Below are 18514 nucleotides of genomic sequence, written 5' to 3' on the forward strand. Positions count from 1 at the left end.
GTTTGGAACCATACCGTATTTATTTATCTAGCACTTTAAAAATACAACACTTGCTTGACCAGAGTGCTCTGCAACAAGTAAAACACAAAACAAAGATAAAAAATGCAAATAAAAAAAAAAAAAAAACAATGAGAAAGCACAATAAAATCATTATGTAGGTTGGTATGAAGACAACTAATATTTATTATCTAAAATAAAAGTTCAGCACCTATTAGCCACTGTCACCATGACAACAAGGTAGTTGATAAATAAACTTATATAGTACTTTTCCAGTCATACTGACCTCTCAAAGCACTTTACACTATAGTCAATTTTATGCAATCACACTCCCTAATGCTCACACATTCATACACCGATACGCAGACCGGTAGGCAACTTGGGGTTAAGTGCCTTGCCCAGGGGCACATCAACATGTGATTGGGGGGAAGCTGGAATCAAATCCACAATCTTCCAGTTGCAACATAACTACTCTACCCACAGTCGCCCCGGTTGATTATATATAACACAATAAATGCTAAGAAGTTAAAATAGTACATTAGAATATAGAAAAACAATAACAACAACAAACAATAAAGAATTGAAAAACTAGATCCTATCTTTAAGCACATATCACCGTCAGCCATTTCAACACAGATTGTTTTTCAGGATGCCGTCAGATAAACCTGGCTTCTTCTCATTTAGCATATCTATAGCCTCCCTTAATTTTGCGGCACTGTTTTGATTGTAGTAAATTTCCGGTTTGAACAACTGCAAGAATATCTTCTTCCCACCACTCTTATGAGCATGAAGGTTCTTGCAAAGTCTGGTCAAATCTTTCATCAAGCAGAAAGCCCTGCACGCCTGCAGCTCCGGCAACGACACACCAGACTTCTTGTCCTTGTGCGCATGCAGCTGCAGCACCCAGAACCTGGCCAGCTCAGTGGGATTCATTGCATGACTGGCCACCATGTTGAGAATCAGCGGGTAGAGGTCATGAGCTGCAGCGGGGATGGAATGTTCTGGGTGGCTCTTGGTGGGAGTCGAATGTTTCGGCAAAGATGAGAGCTACAGGAAGAGAAACGCTTACTTTTACTAGAAGGAGACGTGATCACAGTTAAAGAATGAAATGAAAGATTCAACTTACAATTTGCGCCTGAGGGGCGATGATCAGCACACGATCAGCACTCTTCACTCGTTCAGTTAACCAGCGCAGTGGTCCCAGCTCTGCAATTTTTTCCTGCTGCCACATGTCAATCGCCACTCTGCAGCCGCCATGCCACTGCAGAAACTCTGCCAGTGCCACCACCGCCCGCTGAAAGGCCGGGGTCTCCGCAGGGTATACCACAACCACAGAGACTGAAGCCATGGGGGCCACGGGGATAGTTTCATAACGCGAAAACGAGAGACGTATCTTATCTGGAGACAACAGATAAAAGGGACATTTACTTAAATTACCAATGAATTTCAAGTATAGTTTGGGCAGTTTAATAGGTACAGGAGATGCATGCTGTGAATCAGGACTTCACTTATTAGAATTTGAAATCCAAGGGGTTAAGGTAAAATTTAGCGACAAGCCAAAAACAGGACAGATAACGAAAAGTCCACTGTAAAATGCCGCTGGGAGATTGCTATAATTTATCCGGGAATAATTTTGCATTTTGAAAAATAAAGACAAAGCAAGACTGACAAACTTAAGTCATCTTCAAGAGAACGGCCTGTTTACAAATTTAAACAAACTGGGATGAACATGTTCAGCATGTACAGCTATTTATTTTGTCTTCTTTCTGTGTTTATTCCTGCTCAGATGTTATTAAAAAATACATTTTACTTACAGATAATAAAGCAGGAACTCAGAACTATCAAAGACCCCAGCACTCCAAAAACGATAATATGGACATCATGCTCAATCTGCGGTGCTGCAAAAGAAAGAAGAACATCTAATAATTTTGATAACATGGTATATATATATATATATATATATATATGTATGTGTGTGTGTGTGTGTGTGTGTGTGTGTGTGTGTAGCACTTGGTCACTGCCTCCTTTTAGTGTCTTATAAATAAAGTTGGTTTGGCTTGGCTTGTTTTTACAACCATCCTGAAACATTTGGTTGTAACAAAGAAACACCAGAGCTAGGTTGCACATTGAGTGATGTTCACAGGGTTCCTGCAAGTTTTGGTAAAATAAATAAATGATCTTACTTACTTACCTTACGACCTAGATTTACTTTACTTAATAATTTAAACAAGTTAAACTACTTTGTGGTGGGGGGTTTTACTGCCTTAATACTGGACTACTTCTACATCCATCTAACTTCAATATGAACAACGTATAGAGTAAACTTTGTAGGATTTTGTTCTAAAGGGTTTACTGAAATCTAAAATCTTAATTCTTACATCTAGGAATTTTTAGAACAACATAACCGGGTGGCCTTTTGGAGAGGCATGCTGCTTTTCTGCTATGCTCCATCTCATCTACTGTGCTTGGTTTCTGTTTTTTCAATCTTAATTTACACCTTTTTTTTTTTTTTTTTTTTACAATATGCATTTTTATTTTATATTTTTTATTCTTTAATTGGATAAACCAGTCTTCTAGCTGCGAGCCAAAAGACGCAGCAAATCACAAGAAGGATATCACTCCACTCTGAAGACAATTTACCAACAATATTAAACTTTACAGAAGGTTGCTTTACTAGAATCCCAACTACACAAGGTACCAGTAAATATGGAGATAGCTGGATCATGTGGGAAAGACACCAAATTACAATCCAAATGAGAAAAAACACTTGGATGACAGCCAGAGGAAAGACGCCTTTCACTTGTCATACTGTGTACTCTACAGCAGAATGATGCTACAAAACTGATTTGACCCACTATGTATCTGATGACAAAGATAAGTTTATATATCAACACCAGTAAGTCAATCAGACGTTAAAAGTATATGGTAAAGGCTGTGGGGCTTTACTTTTAAAGATGTGAGAAACACATGTAACCTACAGTAAAACCAAGAAAGTTAGGTGCTTTCCTGATAATATGGTACCTCACAGCATCAAGACAGCAAAACCAAAGGTTTTCTTAGCTTGTTCCGTATACTTGTGCCAATGATATTGTAAAATGCAGGTGAAATGCAGGACTTTTATGTGAAAAATAGCTTGGTCTAAACTATTTCTGCCTCTCTTTTTTGGGAGGCAAGAATATCTGCAGCCAGTTACAATCAGTCAAAATATGAATTGAGTTGTAAAGCAGGCTGTTGGCTCCAGAAACATGGCTTGTTAGCGCATGTCAAGCTTACATGGTCCGGTTTCCTTCTCTTTTTTTTTTTTTACTACTGAGACTTCAGGCATTTTTATCAAAGATATGGATGATTAAGGTGGAGTAGAAATCTGAACAGACAGAAGATAAACACCCAAGTGAAGAACACAGTGCAGCTAAACTGATATCTTATCATCGTTCAAGCAGCGACAGTGCAACAACAGCCTGCTAGAATACATTTTCCACAAGCCCTTAAAACTGCAGTGAGCAAAGATGTTCTAAAGAAACCAACTACTTTAAACAAAAACTGTAGGCTACCTACGGTTAGATTAACCTAGGCGATTTGAAATTTATCAAAGCCTAATAACGACCCTCCATGATAAAATTGTCCAATTTTATCATAGAGGGATAAAATTCGTTTTAAGAAAAATAGCAATAGTGTCCTAGATGATCCTGAAATAAGGTAAAATGATACAGCAGCTGTCTAAAGGCTTTACCTCCAGAAGCAGTGGGCTGTTACAAACTGAACTGTAGCTCCCACGTTGCCCAACTAATAAACAAGCTCCATGCAGAAAAAAGGGCTGACTTTCATCAACACAGGTTCAAAAAAAGTCACTTTGTTTTGAGCCATGGTGTCAGAGTGGTGAAAAGACAGATCCTTGTACCAGCAAACAAGCTCTAAAGGTCCTGCATAATATGGTATAAGGGGACATATAATGCTTTACAATGACTTCCTGTTCACATTGAAATCATTATTTGTGGTCTATATAAAGTGAACTTTTAATGCTTTGGTCTGAATTATTCGGTATCGTTGCCCCACAGCCCCTCTTTTACCCCTGTTCTGAGGTTCATCTGAGAGCAACTCATTTTGGTGCCGTCTAGGCACTTCACACCTCGCCCCCTCTATGTCACAGAGTGTCCCACTCCACCCCATTTGGCCATTTTTGTGGCATACCGGGGGACGGTGTAATGAATTGGGTACACCTACCAACTGAACACTTTTTACAGAAGCTGCTTTTTTTACTTTGGCTCCTGAACTGAATTAATCAGCAGGTTTCATCAGAGTAGGAGGTTAATTAGGACATCTAGGTCTTGATGGAGCTATATTGCATGCTACTGTCCTGGATGCATCAAACCCTTTCGCACGCTGTCTCATACAGAAGCGTGATATCAATTTTATTGGATTCTGCACTGAAGGGAGGCAACTCGTATGCACCAGGGCAGGTGTGCCTTCCTCAATTCCGAAAATGGCCATTCTTCCTCCTGCTCAGCTCAGGTAGTATAAGCCAGCCTTCTATTCAACTGTGGTTGATTGTTTTTTTTCCTATGTTTTGATTTGTACTGAGAGTCAAACAATTAATTCTGCTTACGTTCGGCAACAAGTGGAGTCGTTGTTTGATGACGTTCTGCAACAAAAAGAGAAAAATAAAAGCTTTACATGTTATAATTGTCTTAAGTTTTTAAAACAATACAAACTACTATTTCAACCTTATATACAGTAAGCTTACATAGTTTCTAATAAACTCAATTCAGTTTTTTATAAAGTCACAATTCACAACAAATGTCATCTCAAGGCACTACAAAGTCTGTTCTATCAATTGATACATACAAATTGGTTTAAAAAAAATGTAAAAATGAATTATTGTAATTTTTTAGAAATACCCTATGTAAGCATATCTGTTTGTGAGAATGTGTGTCGTGTCGTGTGCATTGGGCCAGTGTGTTGACCAGCGCCATGCGCATCACGTGTGTATTAGTAATGGGCTGTCGTTTAAGCCTACTGCCTTAATGGCTTAAACGACCGCCCATTACTAAGGGATGGACCTGTTTCGGTTGAACTTGCATGTTATCTAAGCCATTACAAGGCCTTTGTTTGGCAGTAGTATAAAGCTTCATACTCCACATTACTCCAGAGTTTTTTAATTGAGAAAGCTTCCTGGAGAGGAGGCGAAAGTCTTCAACTACGAAAAACAAGTCCAGTTGTTTTGTTTTTTACTTTTTTTTTTTTTGGAATGATTTTGTACTAATCATCGAGTGGTTAACGAGCACTGAGTCGCTGAGGTCATCCCAGCATGCAGGGTTTACATGGACGTAGATGGAGGGCGGTCAATGTGGCGTCAACCTAAGCAGATGTGGGTTTTTTTTCACTCTGTCTGGTAATTTAAAGGTTTGTGGTTAATCAACCAATGTTACGACTGAAACTTGTGATAGGTTACACATAAATGAAATCCTTAAAACATGGTAAGAACTTCAATTTCAATGGATAAAAGAAAAAGTAGAAAAATACTGGTCACCAAAATGGAAGATACCAACATCAACACAAAAAAACGCCCCCATGGACAGCCAGCCAGTAGACGATGGACAACAGCCCGCTGAAGAGTTTAGCTGGTTTGAAGCTAACCAGAACCCTCTAGAAAGCACCTGGTGTTGACAGCTTGTTTTATATTCATTTCTGCGAACAGATTCAAAACCCACTATTGTGTATGTGCCAGAAATGTATCATTTATGGTGAAATGTTGACTACAATGAAGCAGGGTATCATATCTCTTATCCCCAAACCTGATAAAGACTCCTAAAGATGAAGACTCTACCCGCGATGGAGGGAATTAAACAGAACAGAAAACGTGATAATATATAGGCTTTCAAAAAAAGAAGAGTGTAGCACCTGGAGGTACATTTTATTGGAGATCCCAAATTGAACACGTAAACTGGAGAAAGGGTTGGCTATTACCCCACAAATATTGTATCGCTAATAAAGGAAAGGAAATACACTTTAATGTTCTACATAACATATATCCGGTGAATTACATCAATATTATTTTCAGACGTTGATGACTCCTGATCCTTTTGTAGAAAAGAACCGGAAACAACTTGCGCTACTTGCGCTAGCAAACAAAAAAAAGAGAGTAATTAACAATAAATTTGCTTAACAATACATTTGCTTACCTGTAGTGACTTTTGAAGGTCTCGTTGAGACTGCAAAAGAGAGGAAAGTTTTACTTTTAAAAATACTAATTATTTTAGGGTATTTTTTGTTTAACTGCAGAATTACAAGTTGTTTCATAAGTCTTGTCTCTTTCTGGGTCTCTTGTCATATTATTGACACATTAACATTTTTGCAGATTTCATACAAAATTAAATTTGTTTAGTTAACGCTTCATTATATTACAATAAAGTTAAAGTTGCAGACATACATTTTTGAGAAGATTTGCTTACGTTTTGGTACCGATATAGCCTCTATCTTTGAATACGTGACATTCCCCTCTGGAGGTAATGGTATATTAAAAACCTTGACAACGTATGAACCATACGTTACTTCTTCTAAAATATAAAACCATTCCTACGGGGGACAAAGAAGATAGTTGTTTTTAGAATTAACATTTTAATCATTTTCAAACATACTTTTATTCTGATAATCCCTACAGTGTGTGATGATGCTGCTTAAAAATAACATCAACCAGTTGTGGTTCAAGCATTTCTTTTTACCTTCTCTAATCCAGTGAGGTTTGCTTTGGTAAAAGAGGGTCTGTATTCACACGCGTAGGGGGATCCCCCTGAAATAATTATCCATGTACCATTCAGGTAAGTAATGCTACCTGTAGAGAAGGAGGAAAGTTTATAGAACTGGTTAGCATTGATTCCAAGACTGTCATGATTTGTCTTCATGAACCCAGACAGAGCACGCAGACACAGAGCTTGTTCTTTTGCTGTTTATTGAAAGTAATGAGTTGGATGATGATGACCAGAGTTAGTAACCAGACTGGAGATGATGGGTGCAGGAGCAGGCTGACTGGAAGAGACTGGAGAGAGTTCTTGGAGATGCTGGGCTGCTGTCAGACCAAAGCTGCAGAGCGAGACAGTCTTTGGAATGCAGGACTGCTGGAGCACAGGGTAGCAGGCAGTCCAGCAACAGAGCAGAGAGCAAACTTGGAGCACAGGGGTAGCAGGAAATCCAGCAGATAACAGAGGACTTACTTGAAGCACAGAGGTAGCAGGAAATCCAGCAGCTAGCAGAGGCCTAACTTTGAGTTCAGGGTAGCAGGAGATCCAGCAACTAAACAGGGAACAAACTAGGCGGACAGACGTGAAGTGAGTGGAGAATGATGAAAATAGTAATAGACAGGCGTGGTGTTGGTAAAGACTGAAGACCAGCCGGCAGGGAAGAGAAGACTGAGGGAGGCTTATGTAGGGAGGCTGGCAGGTGGAGTGAATTCTGACTAATTAGTGCCTAACAGATGAGATTGCTGAGGGAGTGGAGGGAGAGCTGAGTGAGAGGAGGAGGAACTGAAAAATAACAGGGAAAAAAGCCAGACCAAAACTAAACCATGACAAAGACATTTCACGTTATTGTTCATCACAAGGAGTTAAGAAAAATCATCTGTCAGTCATCATCATTTTTATTTGCCATCATGTTTCTATGGTGTCACAGACCTTGATAGGCCTGGACCCAATGGATATTTTTGTTGACAGGTGACAGACTGCAAAGTAACAATAGAGCAGGTCTTTGTTTTAATTATTTACTATAAACGTTTAGAATTTAAAATGCAGTAAATCAATCTGTCTCCAAAGTTAATGTATCCCAAAACCTGTCTTGACATAACAGTCTGTGTCATCAAAAATTTTTCTTCCTACCATCAATGTTTATTGCCCAGCTTATGTTAAGATGTCTTTTTTCTCCAACTGTCACCAGGTTCAGTTTTAGGTCTTCCACCCTGGATGGACTTCCGTTAACACTTGTTGGGGGGAAACCTGGAACATAGGGGAGCTCAATGTTATCATACTCGTTTGCGATAATATAACTTAATTATTTATATAACTTGACAAAATTTGTCCCAGAGGTATAGCAGGGTTATTGTGCACAGTCAGGCACAACCTGTACGATACAAAGAACTGCCTGGATCAGCATTTTCCAAATCTGAACATCTGAGCAGACTGAGATGAGTTGCTTTTTGTGAACAACTTTTTTATTATTTTAAAGAGAAAACAGATACATTAGTCCGATAAAGGTAACAAGGGTATAACTCAAACCTAATATAACAGAGTGAAAAAAAATAAAATAAAATAAAATAGCCGACAAGCCCCCCCCCCCCCCCCCCCCCCCCCCCCCCCCCCCCCCACCCCCCAGCTTGGATCTCTACAGAACTCAAACAGGACCATATTCATACTAAAAATAAAATGGTGGTTACAGGAATTCCTGAATCTTATCTGCCATTGTTTGCCATGCTTGAATAGTATTGGCTCCAGCACAATGCATTCTTGCCACTGAAAGTTCTATATTTATTATGTCAATGTACGTATTAATCCATTGGGGCTTGGTAACCGTATGTGGAGGTTTCCAGCGTAAAGCCAACATCTTTTTGGCAGCAGTGATGCCGGTTAGGAGAATACGTTTTTTCCAGCATGTCAATTTTAAAGAGGTGGTATCATTCAGGAGTAACACAACAGGAGAACATGGTACATCAACCTCCAACACATTAGATAAAGTAGAGCAAACCTCACCCCAGAAAATCGGCACATTCCCAGTACATATGTAAATAGGATCCTATAAGTCCATCTGAGCACAGGGTGCAAACTGAAGATGCCAAACGTTTCATGAGGAAATTTCTCCTAGGAGTGAGGTAAGTCCTGTGTATATAATTTAAATGTATCCGTTGATGGTTAGGGTTTTTTGAGGCCAAGACAATTGACGACCAAATCATGTCCCAGTTCAGCGAATCACCTCCAATGTAGTGCTTTATTTCACTGGACCACACACGTTCAATAGGGAGGGTTTTATAAGCGGCATCTCGGATAAATGAATATATTCGGGAAACCAAACCCCTTTTTCGTCCTCTGTTATATAGGAAGGAATGCAAAGGGTGAGCAGTAAGAGGAAGATTCCATGGCACTCCATATGCTTTCATAGATGACCTTAGCTGAAAGTACAGGAATAAAGATGTTCCAGGTAGTTGGTAAGACAGTCTCAAATCATGAAAGTCACGAAGCCCATTCTCATTGTATACATCAGCTAAAACATGGATACCCCTAGAGCTCCACTCCAAAGATAAAAATGGGACCCCCCCTTTGAGCAGGGAATAGTTATTAAAGAGTGGACTATGTGTGTGCCATTTCCATGAATTCCTAGACTCCCTCTCAACCATCTCTCATGTTGACAAGAGGAAACTCATTATGGGGCCAAGTCGTAGCTTAGCCCCTTTCAAGGGGAGGGCGGAGTACTTGAACTGATTTCGGCAAGTGAGACCACCTATTAAGATCTGCCTCAATCCTATTATAGATACCATGAAAGTTCTTATTGGCAACATTGGCTAGTGAAGGATAAATGTCCACCCCCAGGTATTTGAAATGTTTCACCACTGGGATGTGCTGAGGCAATAAGCTCAGGTTCAATTTGGAATTTAAAGGGAGAAGCGCAGATTTTCCCCAATTCATTTTGTAACCGGATAGAGAGCTGAATTCGTGAAAAGTATCCAAAATATGCGGTAGTGATGAGGTTGCCCTATCGAAATATAATAAAATGTCATGAGCATATAGCGATATAGAATGTGTGGTGTTATTGAAAGTTATGGGGGAAATATTTCGGTGTTGACAAATTTTCTGTGCAAGGGGCTCTGACAAAATTAAAAGATAGGGGCTGACTTCCGGTGACGCCATGTTGTAATAGGTAGGAGAAAGGGCTGCTCTGAGAAACACGATCAAAACTAGCGTTAAAACAAGGTAAAAACAGTAGAACACAAAGAAAATCTGCTCTTAAAGTAATATAGAACGCCCATGGAAAATATGGTCAAAAAAGGAAAGAATACGGAAATGAAAGGCGCAAAAGAAGAGAGTACCGGAGCGGGGAAAGCACAGAGCCAAGAAGCGGAACACTCCGACCCCCTGAAGGAGGACCGTGATACGGCCATACTTCTCGAGCTACGGGGACTGCGAAAAGAACATGCGGAAGCGGTCTCAGACAACAAGAAAGCTCTGGCTAGACTTGAAACAAGCATTGGGGAGCTCATGGTCAGGACTACATCCCTGGAGCAAAAGGTAACCCACGCGGAGGAAAGACTGGGAAATAATGAAGATAAGATGACGCGAATGGAGCGGGCGGCGTCATTTCTGCTCCGGGAAACGACCAAACTTTCAGAGAAATGCAATGACTTGGAATCGAGGATGAGGCGCAACAATATAAGAATACATGGCATTCCTGAAGGTGCAGAAAAAAACGACACCGTTAGCTTTATTACACAATTTATTAAAGCTCAGATTCAAATCCCAGACGGGATGGACTTGTGTATTGAAAGAGCACACCGCTCACTGGTGAATAAACCATTGGTTTGGTCCCCCCGAGAGCGATCATCGTACGCTTCTTGGATTATAAGATAAAGGAGCAAGTAATGAAACAGGCCTGGAAACAAAAGATCTGTTATGAAGGACAAACCGTTTATTTCAACCAAGATTACACAACGGAGGTCCAAAAGAAAAGAAAGCAGGTGAGGGAAGTCATCAAACAACTGAAGGAGAGGAAAGTGAAGGCGCAGTCCCCCTATCCAGCCCAACTCAAAGTGTTTCTGGACACGGGAACTAAGATATTCAGCACAGTGGAAGAAGCGGCGCCTATGCTGAAAGAGATGGGTATCAAGGTGAAGGAGGACAGACTAGAGAGAATTCACCACGTGATGGCGCAGACGGCAAAGGGGGGCAAGCAGAGGCAGACCGAAATTACGGAGGCGGATCTGAGGGCATTCCTGGAGTGATGACGTCATCTACAGCGGCATCGGGACAATTGGTAACATATGGATGTTTACATACATGCATGTTTCTGCAGAGAGATTAACGGTCACGAACTGCATAAAAGGAATGTAACACATGTTCTACTGAAAAAAGGGAAGAAAAAAAAACGTTAGTTGTAAAATAAATTACTAAATTAAAAGATAAACGTGTTCACTAGAGAGTGGTATTGAGGAGTTTGAGTCTTTAGGGCTTTAGACAACTACTAGGAAGTTGTCAATGCACATAGTGCTTGTTCATCAGAGAGAAGGTCACAGCTCTCTGATGTTGGGACTCTTGGAAGACTTTTGTTCATGTTCAAGTCATTGTTTTTGGGTTCTTGTTCCAATAAGTGTGTTTATATTTCGTTTTTATTTATCCCTTTCATTTGAGGTTATGTTACATGTAAGATATTTTTCTTTTCAAAGAGGTGTCAGGTACAGCACAGCTTCAGAAAAGGTAGTAATATGAGTGGACTAAATGTAGTTTCTTACAATTTTCATGGTCTGAACCACCCTATTAAAAGAAAGAAGATTTTGACTCAACTAAAACATCTACAATGCTCAATAGCTTTATTACAGGAGACACACCTAACAGAGAATGAACACAAAAAACTGAAAAGGGAGTGGGTAAGTCAGGCATTTTATGCCTCATTTGGAAAAAGGAGGGGGGTAGCAATCTTAATCAAAAAAGGGATATTGTTTGAAGTTAAAAAAGAGGTTAAGGATAAAGAAGGAAGATATGTAATGATTATAGGAAGTATAGGGGATATGACCATTTCAATAATAAATGTATATTTCCCAAACGAGGATAAAGACGCTTTCTTGAACCAAATAGTCAAAATAATAACTGATGAGGCAAAAGGGTTGATACTGATGGGGGGAGACTTTAATACAGTTCAAAATAATATATTAGATAGATACCCCTCTGACTATGGACCACAGACAACAAAATCTAGAAGGTTAAATAATATTACTAAAGAGCTTGGTCTCATTGATGCTTGGAGAAATACCAACCCCAAGAAAAAAGACTACACATTCTATTCGAATCCACACAAAAGCTATTCTCGAATTGACTATTTATACATATCTCAGCAACATATACACAAGGTATTAAAATGTAACATAGAAAATATAACTATAAGTGACCATGCTCCTATTATGTTAACTTTAAACATAGGAGAGGAACCCTGCTTCAGATATTGGAGGATGAATGTATCAATCACATCAAATGGAAAAATTGTCAAAGAAATCAAAGAGACATTGAAGGAATACTTTGAAATAAATGATAATGGGGAAGTTTCGCCAACAATATTATGGGAGGGAGGAAAAGCAGTAATAAGAGGGAAAATAATAGAAATATCATCCAGATTGAAAAAAGCCAGAATGAAAGAACAAATGGAGTTGGAAAATAAGATCAAAGAATTAGAAAGGGAACACAAACAAGGGGATAAAAACATAATGGGGGAGCTCAAAAAGGCAAAAAATAAATTAGAGGAGATACTAACTGACAAAGCAGAAGGCTCTCTACGCTTTACAAATCAAAGACATTATGAAATGGGAAATAGAGCCAGTCGTCTTCTGGCATTTCAACTTAGGAAAGCTCAAGTAAATAGGCATGTCTCCAAAATAAAACACCCTTCAACTAGGCAGACTAAAATACTACCCAAAGAAATAGCTGAAGCATTCGCAGACTACTATATAAAACTTTATGACGATTCAGACAGAAATACTCAGGAAGATGAAACATCCTCCTTTCTCAAAAGAATTAATCTCCCAACTCTGTCAGAAGAAGAGTCGCTGGAAATGACACGGCCAATAACTTCACAGGAAATTCGGAATGTTATTAAAACCCTCAAAAACAACAAATCACCAGGGACAGACGGACTACCAGGGGAGTTCTACAAAACATTTAGAGAAGAACTAACACCAGTACTATGTAAGGTATTTAACTATGCACTAACGGTGGGGGACCCCCCTAAATCATGGTCCGAAGCCATCATATCTGTAATTTATAAAGAGGGCAAAGACCCAACTATGTGCGAAGGCTACAGACCTGTGAGCTTACAGTGCAACGACTTAAAAATACTAACAAATATAATGGCAGAAAGAATGCAAAAACATATAGCTAAATTGATCAACCCAGACCAAACAGGATTCATTCCGGGCAGGCAGGGAGCGAACAACATAAGAAGAACATTAAATGTAATATCATACTCAAAATTTAAATCACAACCCTCCCTTCTGATTAGTTTGGATGCCCAAAAGGCTTTTGACAGGGTAAAATGGAGTTTTCTATACCAGACACTACGAGGATTTGGTTTTTCACAACAATTTGTAGAGTGGGTGAAGATAATTTATAAAAACCCAAAGTCTCGAATTCGAATTAATGGACACTGCTCAGACTTTTCTGATCTCAAGAGGGGAGTTAGACAGGGGGACTGTTTAAGTCCTTTATTATTTGCGCTTAGTATTGAACCAATGGCAGAAACAATAAGACAGAATAAACAAATTCAGGGAATAAGAGACGAGGGAGGGGTGGAACATAAGGTATCATTGTTTGCCGATGATTTATTGGTGCTCTTAACAGAACCACTCCGGTCGGTACCAGCTCTACTAGAAACCCTTAAAGAATACGGGAATATTTCCGGATATATGAATAACGAAAGTAAATCGGTTGCAATGATGCTATCTGGCGAATGCCCAACACAGCTAAAAGAAAGAGTAAAGTTTAAATGGACCAACAAAGGATTTCGATATTTGGGTATATTCATCACACCTCAAATTTCACATTTGTTTAAAGCAAATTATGAGAAGCTGAGGAAGGAAATTATAAAAGACCTAGAAAGATGGGAGATCCTACCACTGACCTTCGGGGGGAGGGTGGAAACAGTCAGAATGAATATCCTGCCAAGACTACTGTTTGTGTTCCAATCACTTCCAGTTTCCATTCCCAACTCCTTTTTTAAAGAGATAGATAAAAGAATTTCAAGGTTTGTATGGCAAAACAAAAAGCCAAGAATTAAACTCAAAACACTTCAGTCCGCAAAAAGTAATGGAGGGCTAGGCTTACCTGAATTAAAGCACTATTATTGGGCTGCTCAATTGAGAGCCATAGCATTATGGTTAGCAAAAGATCAAGAGACAATATGGGTAGATATGGAGCAAAGGGCATGCCCAAATTTGCCCCTAGATACACTACCCTTCACAACAAAGACGGCTCAAAGAAATCTCAAAATCCAAAACCACTGGATTAAAGAAACAATTAATATCTGGTCAAGAATAAAAAAGAAATTTAATTTCCCTGTCACTATATCAAAAGTGGTAAAAATAGCTAAGATTCCAGATTTTATCCCAGTTACTATGGATAAAGGGTTTGAGAAATGGACAAAAGGAGGACTGATATTCATAGCACAGCTTTTTATGGGGTCAACATTGAAATCCTTTGAACAAATCCAACGGGAATTCAATCTACAAAAAACTGATTTCTATCGATATTTGCAGCTTAGACATTATCTTCAGAATCACAGCAATTGGTGGAAAATTTCAACAGATATGTCCAAAACAGAAGAAATTCTATTATCAATAGCAAAAGGTGAATCAAAAAAAGGCCTGATCTCAAAATTATACAAAAGCATGCAACATGAAACCAATGTAAATAATAAGGAAATTAAGGAGAAGTGGGAGTTGGAGGCCAATATAATAATAGCAGATGAGGATTGGGAGGAAACCTTTACCTCTGGACACAAACTAACTAATAGCCCGATGTGGAGGGAATTTGACTGGAAAGTTAAGATGCGTTACTTTAACCCTCCAGTTATTACATGTAAATATGGTAAAACATCTCGGCTTTGTTGGAGAAATTGTGGAGGGGTGGGGGATTTTACTCACATATTTTGGGATTGCCCGAAGGTGACTGAGTTTTGGAAAAACGTGCAAACAGAGATAAAGGGTACTTTGGGCATCCATTTAGATCTGGATATATCTGTATATATTTTAGGAACAATCCCACGGGACATGATTGATAAAGACAATAAGTATTTGATCAGAATTATGCTTTTGACTGCAAAGAAATGTATAACGCATAGCTGGTTAAAACCTCACCCTCCTAGCATTACACAGTGGAGAGATATAATCAGAAAAGTCTATATTATGGAAAGGGTAACATCAAGACTACAATTCAAGATGGAAACCTTTGAAACAAAGTGGAGACCTATAACTAAATTCATAGTGTAACCTTGACGCCTCTATTCATTCATTTATTTATTTTTTATTTTATTTTTATTTTTATTTTATTTTTTGCTTTTGTACCTTTTGAATTCGTCTTGTATTAGTATTATGGTGTACTTTTTCTACTTTAATATGTATGTTCATAATGTCTACTGTTGTCCCCCTCACTTCAAGTAAGGTGATTTATACGTCCATGGATGGGTCAGTGAATGTGGGTTTGTCTTGATGGGACCAATGTTTATTTGGGAGGAGATGTGTCTATGTTTGGCTGTATCTCTCATCGAGGGCGCCTGGACGACCTGTGGCGTAGTTGGGACTTAACAGACGGGATCCCTGATATGGGTGAAATTTCTAGAATGATCCGTGTAAAGATGTTAAGATGCAAAATGTGAGATGTGACAAAAGTGGACATGTATATGTTGATATAAAACAGCGATTGAAAATAAAAAGTTCAAAAAAAAAAAAAAGATAGGGGCTAAGTGGGCATCCCTGTCGGCACGAGCGTGATAAATTAAACTTACTTGAAATGATGCCATTGGTATTGATCATTGCAGACGGGTTATTGTATAATAGTTTGGTTAACTTAATAAAACCTGGACCCAAATTAAAGCGCTGTAGAACCATCCACAAGTATTCCCATTCTAGCCTATCAAAGGCTTTTTCTGCGTCAAGGCTCAATATTGCACATGGAGAGGGAATATCTTTGGCAGTATGAATCACAAGGAGTAGACGTCGTACATTGTCAGAAGCAAGTCTTGATTTCACAAAGCCCGTCTGATCACTATTAATTAATGTGCCTATATGGGGTTCTATACGGGAAGCCAGTATGCGAGCAAAGATGTTTACTTCTGCGTTGAGGATAGATAATGGTCTATAGTTCTCGCATTTTGTTGTATCCTTATTGGGTTTGGGCAGTACAGCAATCAAGGCAGCATTCATATCTGAAAAAGGAACCAACTTCCACAGCTTTGTGAATCATGCAGACTGAGATGAGTTGTTAAAAATGTTTTCTTTTTCACCACAAGGAAGATCTAAAGCTCTGCAGGCCTCACTTGTCTCAGTTAAGGTCAGTGTTCAACTTTCACAAATAAGAAAAAGACTGGGCAAAAAAAGACACCCATGGGAGAGTTTAAAGGTAAAACAGCTTCATGCAGTTACCAAAGAATATCCTGAGGATTGGCAGAATGTTTAGGAAAATAAGGCAAGGCAAGGGAAATGTATTTATATAGCACATTTCAGTACAGAGACAATGCAAAGTGCTTTACATGATTAAAATATAGGAAAATAAAACAGAATAAAAGCAAGCAGGAGTAAAATGCAGAAACAAAATAGAACATGGGAAAATAAAAATTAAAAGCAAACGAGTAAAAACAATTGGAATACCAAGTAAACTAATTATATTTCAGTAATACAGTTCAATTAGAACAGTCGAAGGCAATCCTAAACATATGTGTTTTTAATCTTGATTTAAAGGAACACAGGCTTTCAGCACCTTTACAGTTTTCTGGAAGTTTGTTCCGGATAAGTGGAGCATAGGAACTAAATGCTGCTTCTCCGTGTTTGGTTCTGGTTCTGCAGAGCAGACTGGAGCCAGAAGACCTTAGTGGTCTGGAAGGTTGATACACTGATAACAAGTCTGTAATGTATTTAGGTGCTAAGCCATTTAGGGATTTATAGACTAACAGAAGTATTTTAAAGTCTATTCTCTGAGATACAGGGAGCCAGTGTAAGGACTTTAGAACTGGGGTTATGTGCTCTACTTTCTTAGTCTTAGTGAGGACGCGGGCAGCAGCGTTCTGGATCAGCTGCAGCTGTCTGATCGACTTTTTAGGCAGACCTGTGAAAACACCGTTGCAGTAATCAATTTGACTAAAAATAAACACATGGATTAATTTTTCCAGATCCTGCTGAGACATTAGTCCTTTAACCCTGGAAATATTCTTCTGGTGATAGAAAGCCGACCTTGTAATTGTCTTTAGATGCTTTTGGAGGTTCAGGTCTGAGTCCAGAACTACTCCCAGATTTCAGGCCTGATCAGTGGTTTTATTTATAATATTATAAGGACTGAGAGGAAATTGAGAATTTTCACTATTTCTAGCATAAAATACACACAGCTTTTAAAAATGAACGTCATACCTGCAGTAGAACATGGTGGTAGCAGTATGTAGTATAGTATGTGAAACTACAAATTTTTTTCCTAAAAATGCGGCTAGTTTATAACCTTAGACTCAAGTGCACTTGGATAATGCAGCAGGAAGATTATGTACCAAAAAAGTAATTCCAACACTGAATAGCAAAAAATAAAAATAAATAAATAAACATTGCTCTGGCATAACCATAAACAGGCTGTTCTTGTTTTAGAAGGGAGTGGACCAAAATTTACCCACAACAATTGAAAAGACTTATTGCCACTTAACGCAAGGGATTAATGATATTGATGGCCAAGAGTAGCACAACCAGTAGTCAAGTTATGGGGCCGTCTATTTTACATAGGGCTATCCCTAAGGGTTGATCCCTTAATTAACAAAATTATTGGGTAAGTGCCACATTTTGTATGATCAGGTTTTACTTATATTGAAATTTAACACTGAAATTTGATGACATGAAACACTTTTTTGTGACAAAAAAGGAAAAGCAAAAAAATAAATAAAAAATAGAAACTATGAGATATATCTATGAACTGTGAAAGAGAGAATTTTATTTCAAATCGCAACTATTACCTTGAGCATTTATTTATTAAAAAACAACCACAGCTATGGACAAACTAACAAATGTACGATACTATCATATGTATGTATTATTTATATATCATATATCATTTTCACACACAGCAGCCTATACTTTGGCTGTTCCAAGCAATTTGACAACCAACCCCAGTCTAACCCATGGAGCCAGATAAGACTGTAAAAAAGAAGATGACAAATAAATTATACCCACAAATGAATGGAAAATAAATAAACGCTAGTCATTATATTATATGCAAGTCTTACCATAATTTTGCTGACAATCCACTGTCTGAAATGGAACAGCAGAAATAAGTTTCTTAGACAAAATCCCTTTTACACTTGTGAGTACGGTAAAGATGGATAACTTACGATTCTTTGCGATGCCACCCGCGAGAAAACGCAGCAAAAGAAAAACAATATCATTTGCGGCATTGTCTTAAAAATTAAGACTAAACCAGTTTTATTGCAAATGATACCAAAAGGGTAAATGAAGATATATCTGCTGTGTCTTTAAGCGATGTTAGTCCCTTGAAACTGCCCAGCCGGACTGCAGCGCGCAGCGACAGGACGGCCTGAA

At 38.7% G+C, this 18514-nt stretch overlaps 1 protein-coding gene across 1 annotated transcript; it reads right to left on the bottom strand.

Annotated features, from left to right (window-relative positions):
* LOC105936390 lies at positions 1-18490 on the bottom strand. The gene is made up of 10 exons (XM_036135484.1): positions 18307-18490; positions 18202-18226; positions 7863-7979; positions 6717-6826; positions 6447-6570; positions 6177-6206; positions 4601-4636; positions 1812-1895; positions 1124-1395; positions 1-1044 (listed from the first exon to the last, which is right to left on the bottom strand). The coding sequence occupies exons 1-10, from the start codon at positions 18367-18369 to the stop codon at positions 625-627; spliced, it is 1281 nt and encodes a 426-aa protein (XP_035991377.1). The 5' UTR covers positions 18370-18490; the 3' UTR covers positions 1-624.
* Positions 18491-18514: the final 24 nt, after the last annotated feature.

This window comes from Fundulus heteroclitus, chromosome 1 (genome assembly GCF_011125445.2).
Source record: "Fundulus heteroclitus isolate FHET01 chromosome 1, MU-UCD_Fhet_4.1, whole genome shotgun sequence".
Classification (NCBI taxonomy): Eukaryota; Metazoa; Chordata; class Actinopteri; order Cyprinodontiformes; family Fundulidae; genus Fundulus; species Fundulus heteroclitus.

Bases quoted from the DNA above. Each gene is read 5' to 3' on its own strand.
- LOC105936390 (XM_036135484.1), bottom strand. From the start codon at position 18,369: ATGCCGCAAATGATATTGTTTTTCTTTTGCTGCGTTTTCTCGCGGGTG. The intron at 6,827-7,862 runs GTAGGAAGAAAA...CCTTCTCTACAG, and splicing joins CTGGGCAATAAACATTGATG to GTAGCATTACTTACCTGAAT. The intron at 4,637-6,176 runs GTAAGCAAATGT...TTTTTGTTGCAG, and splicing joins ACCTTCAAAAGTCACTACAG to AACGTCATCAAACAACGACT.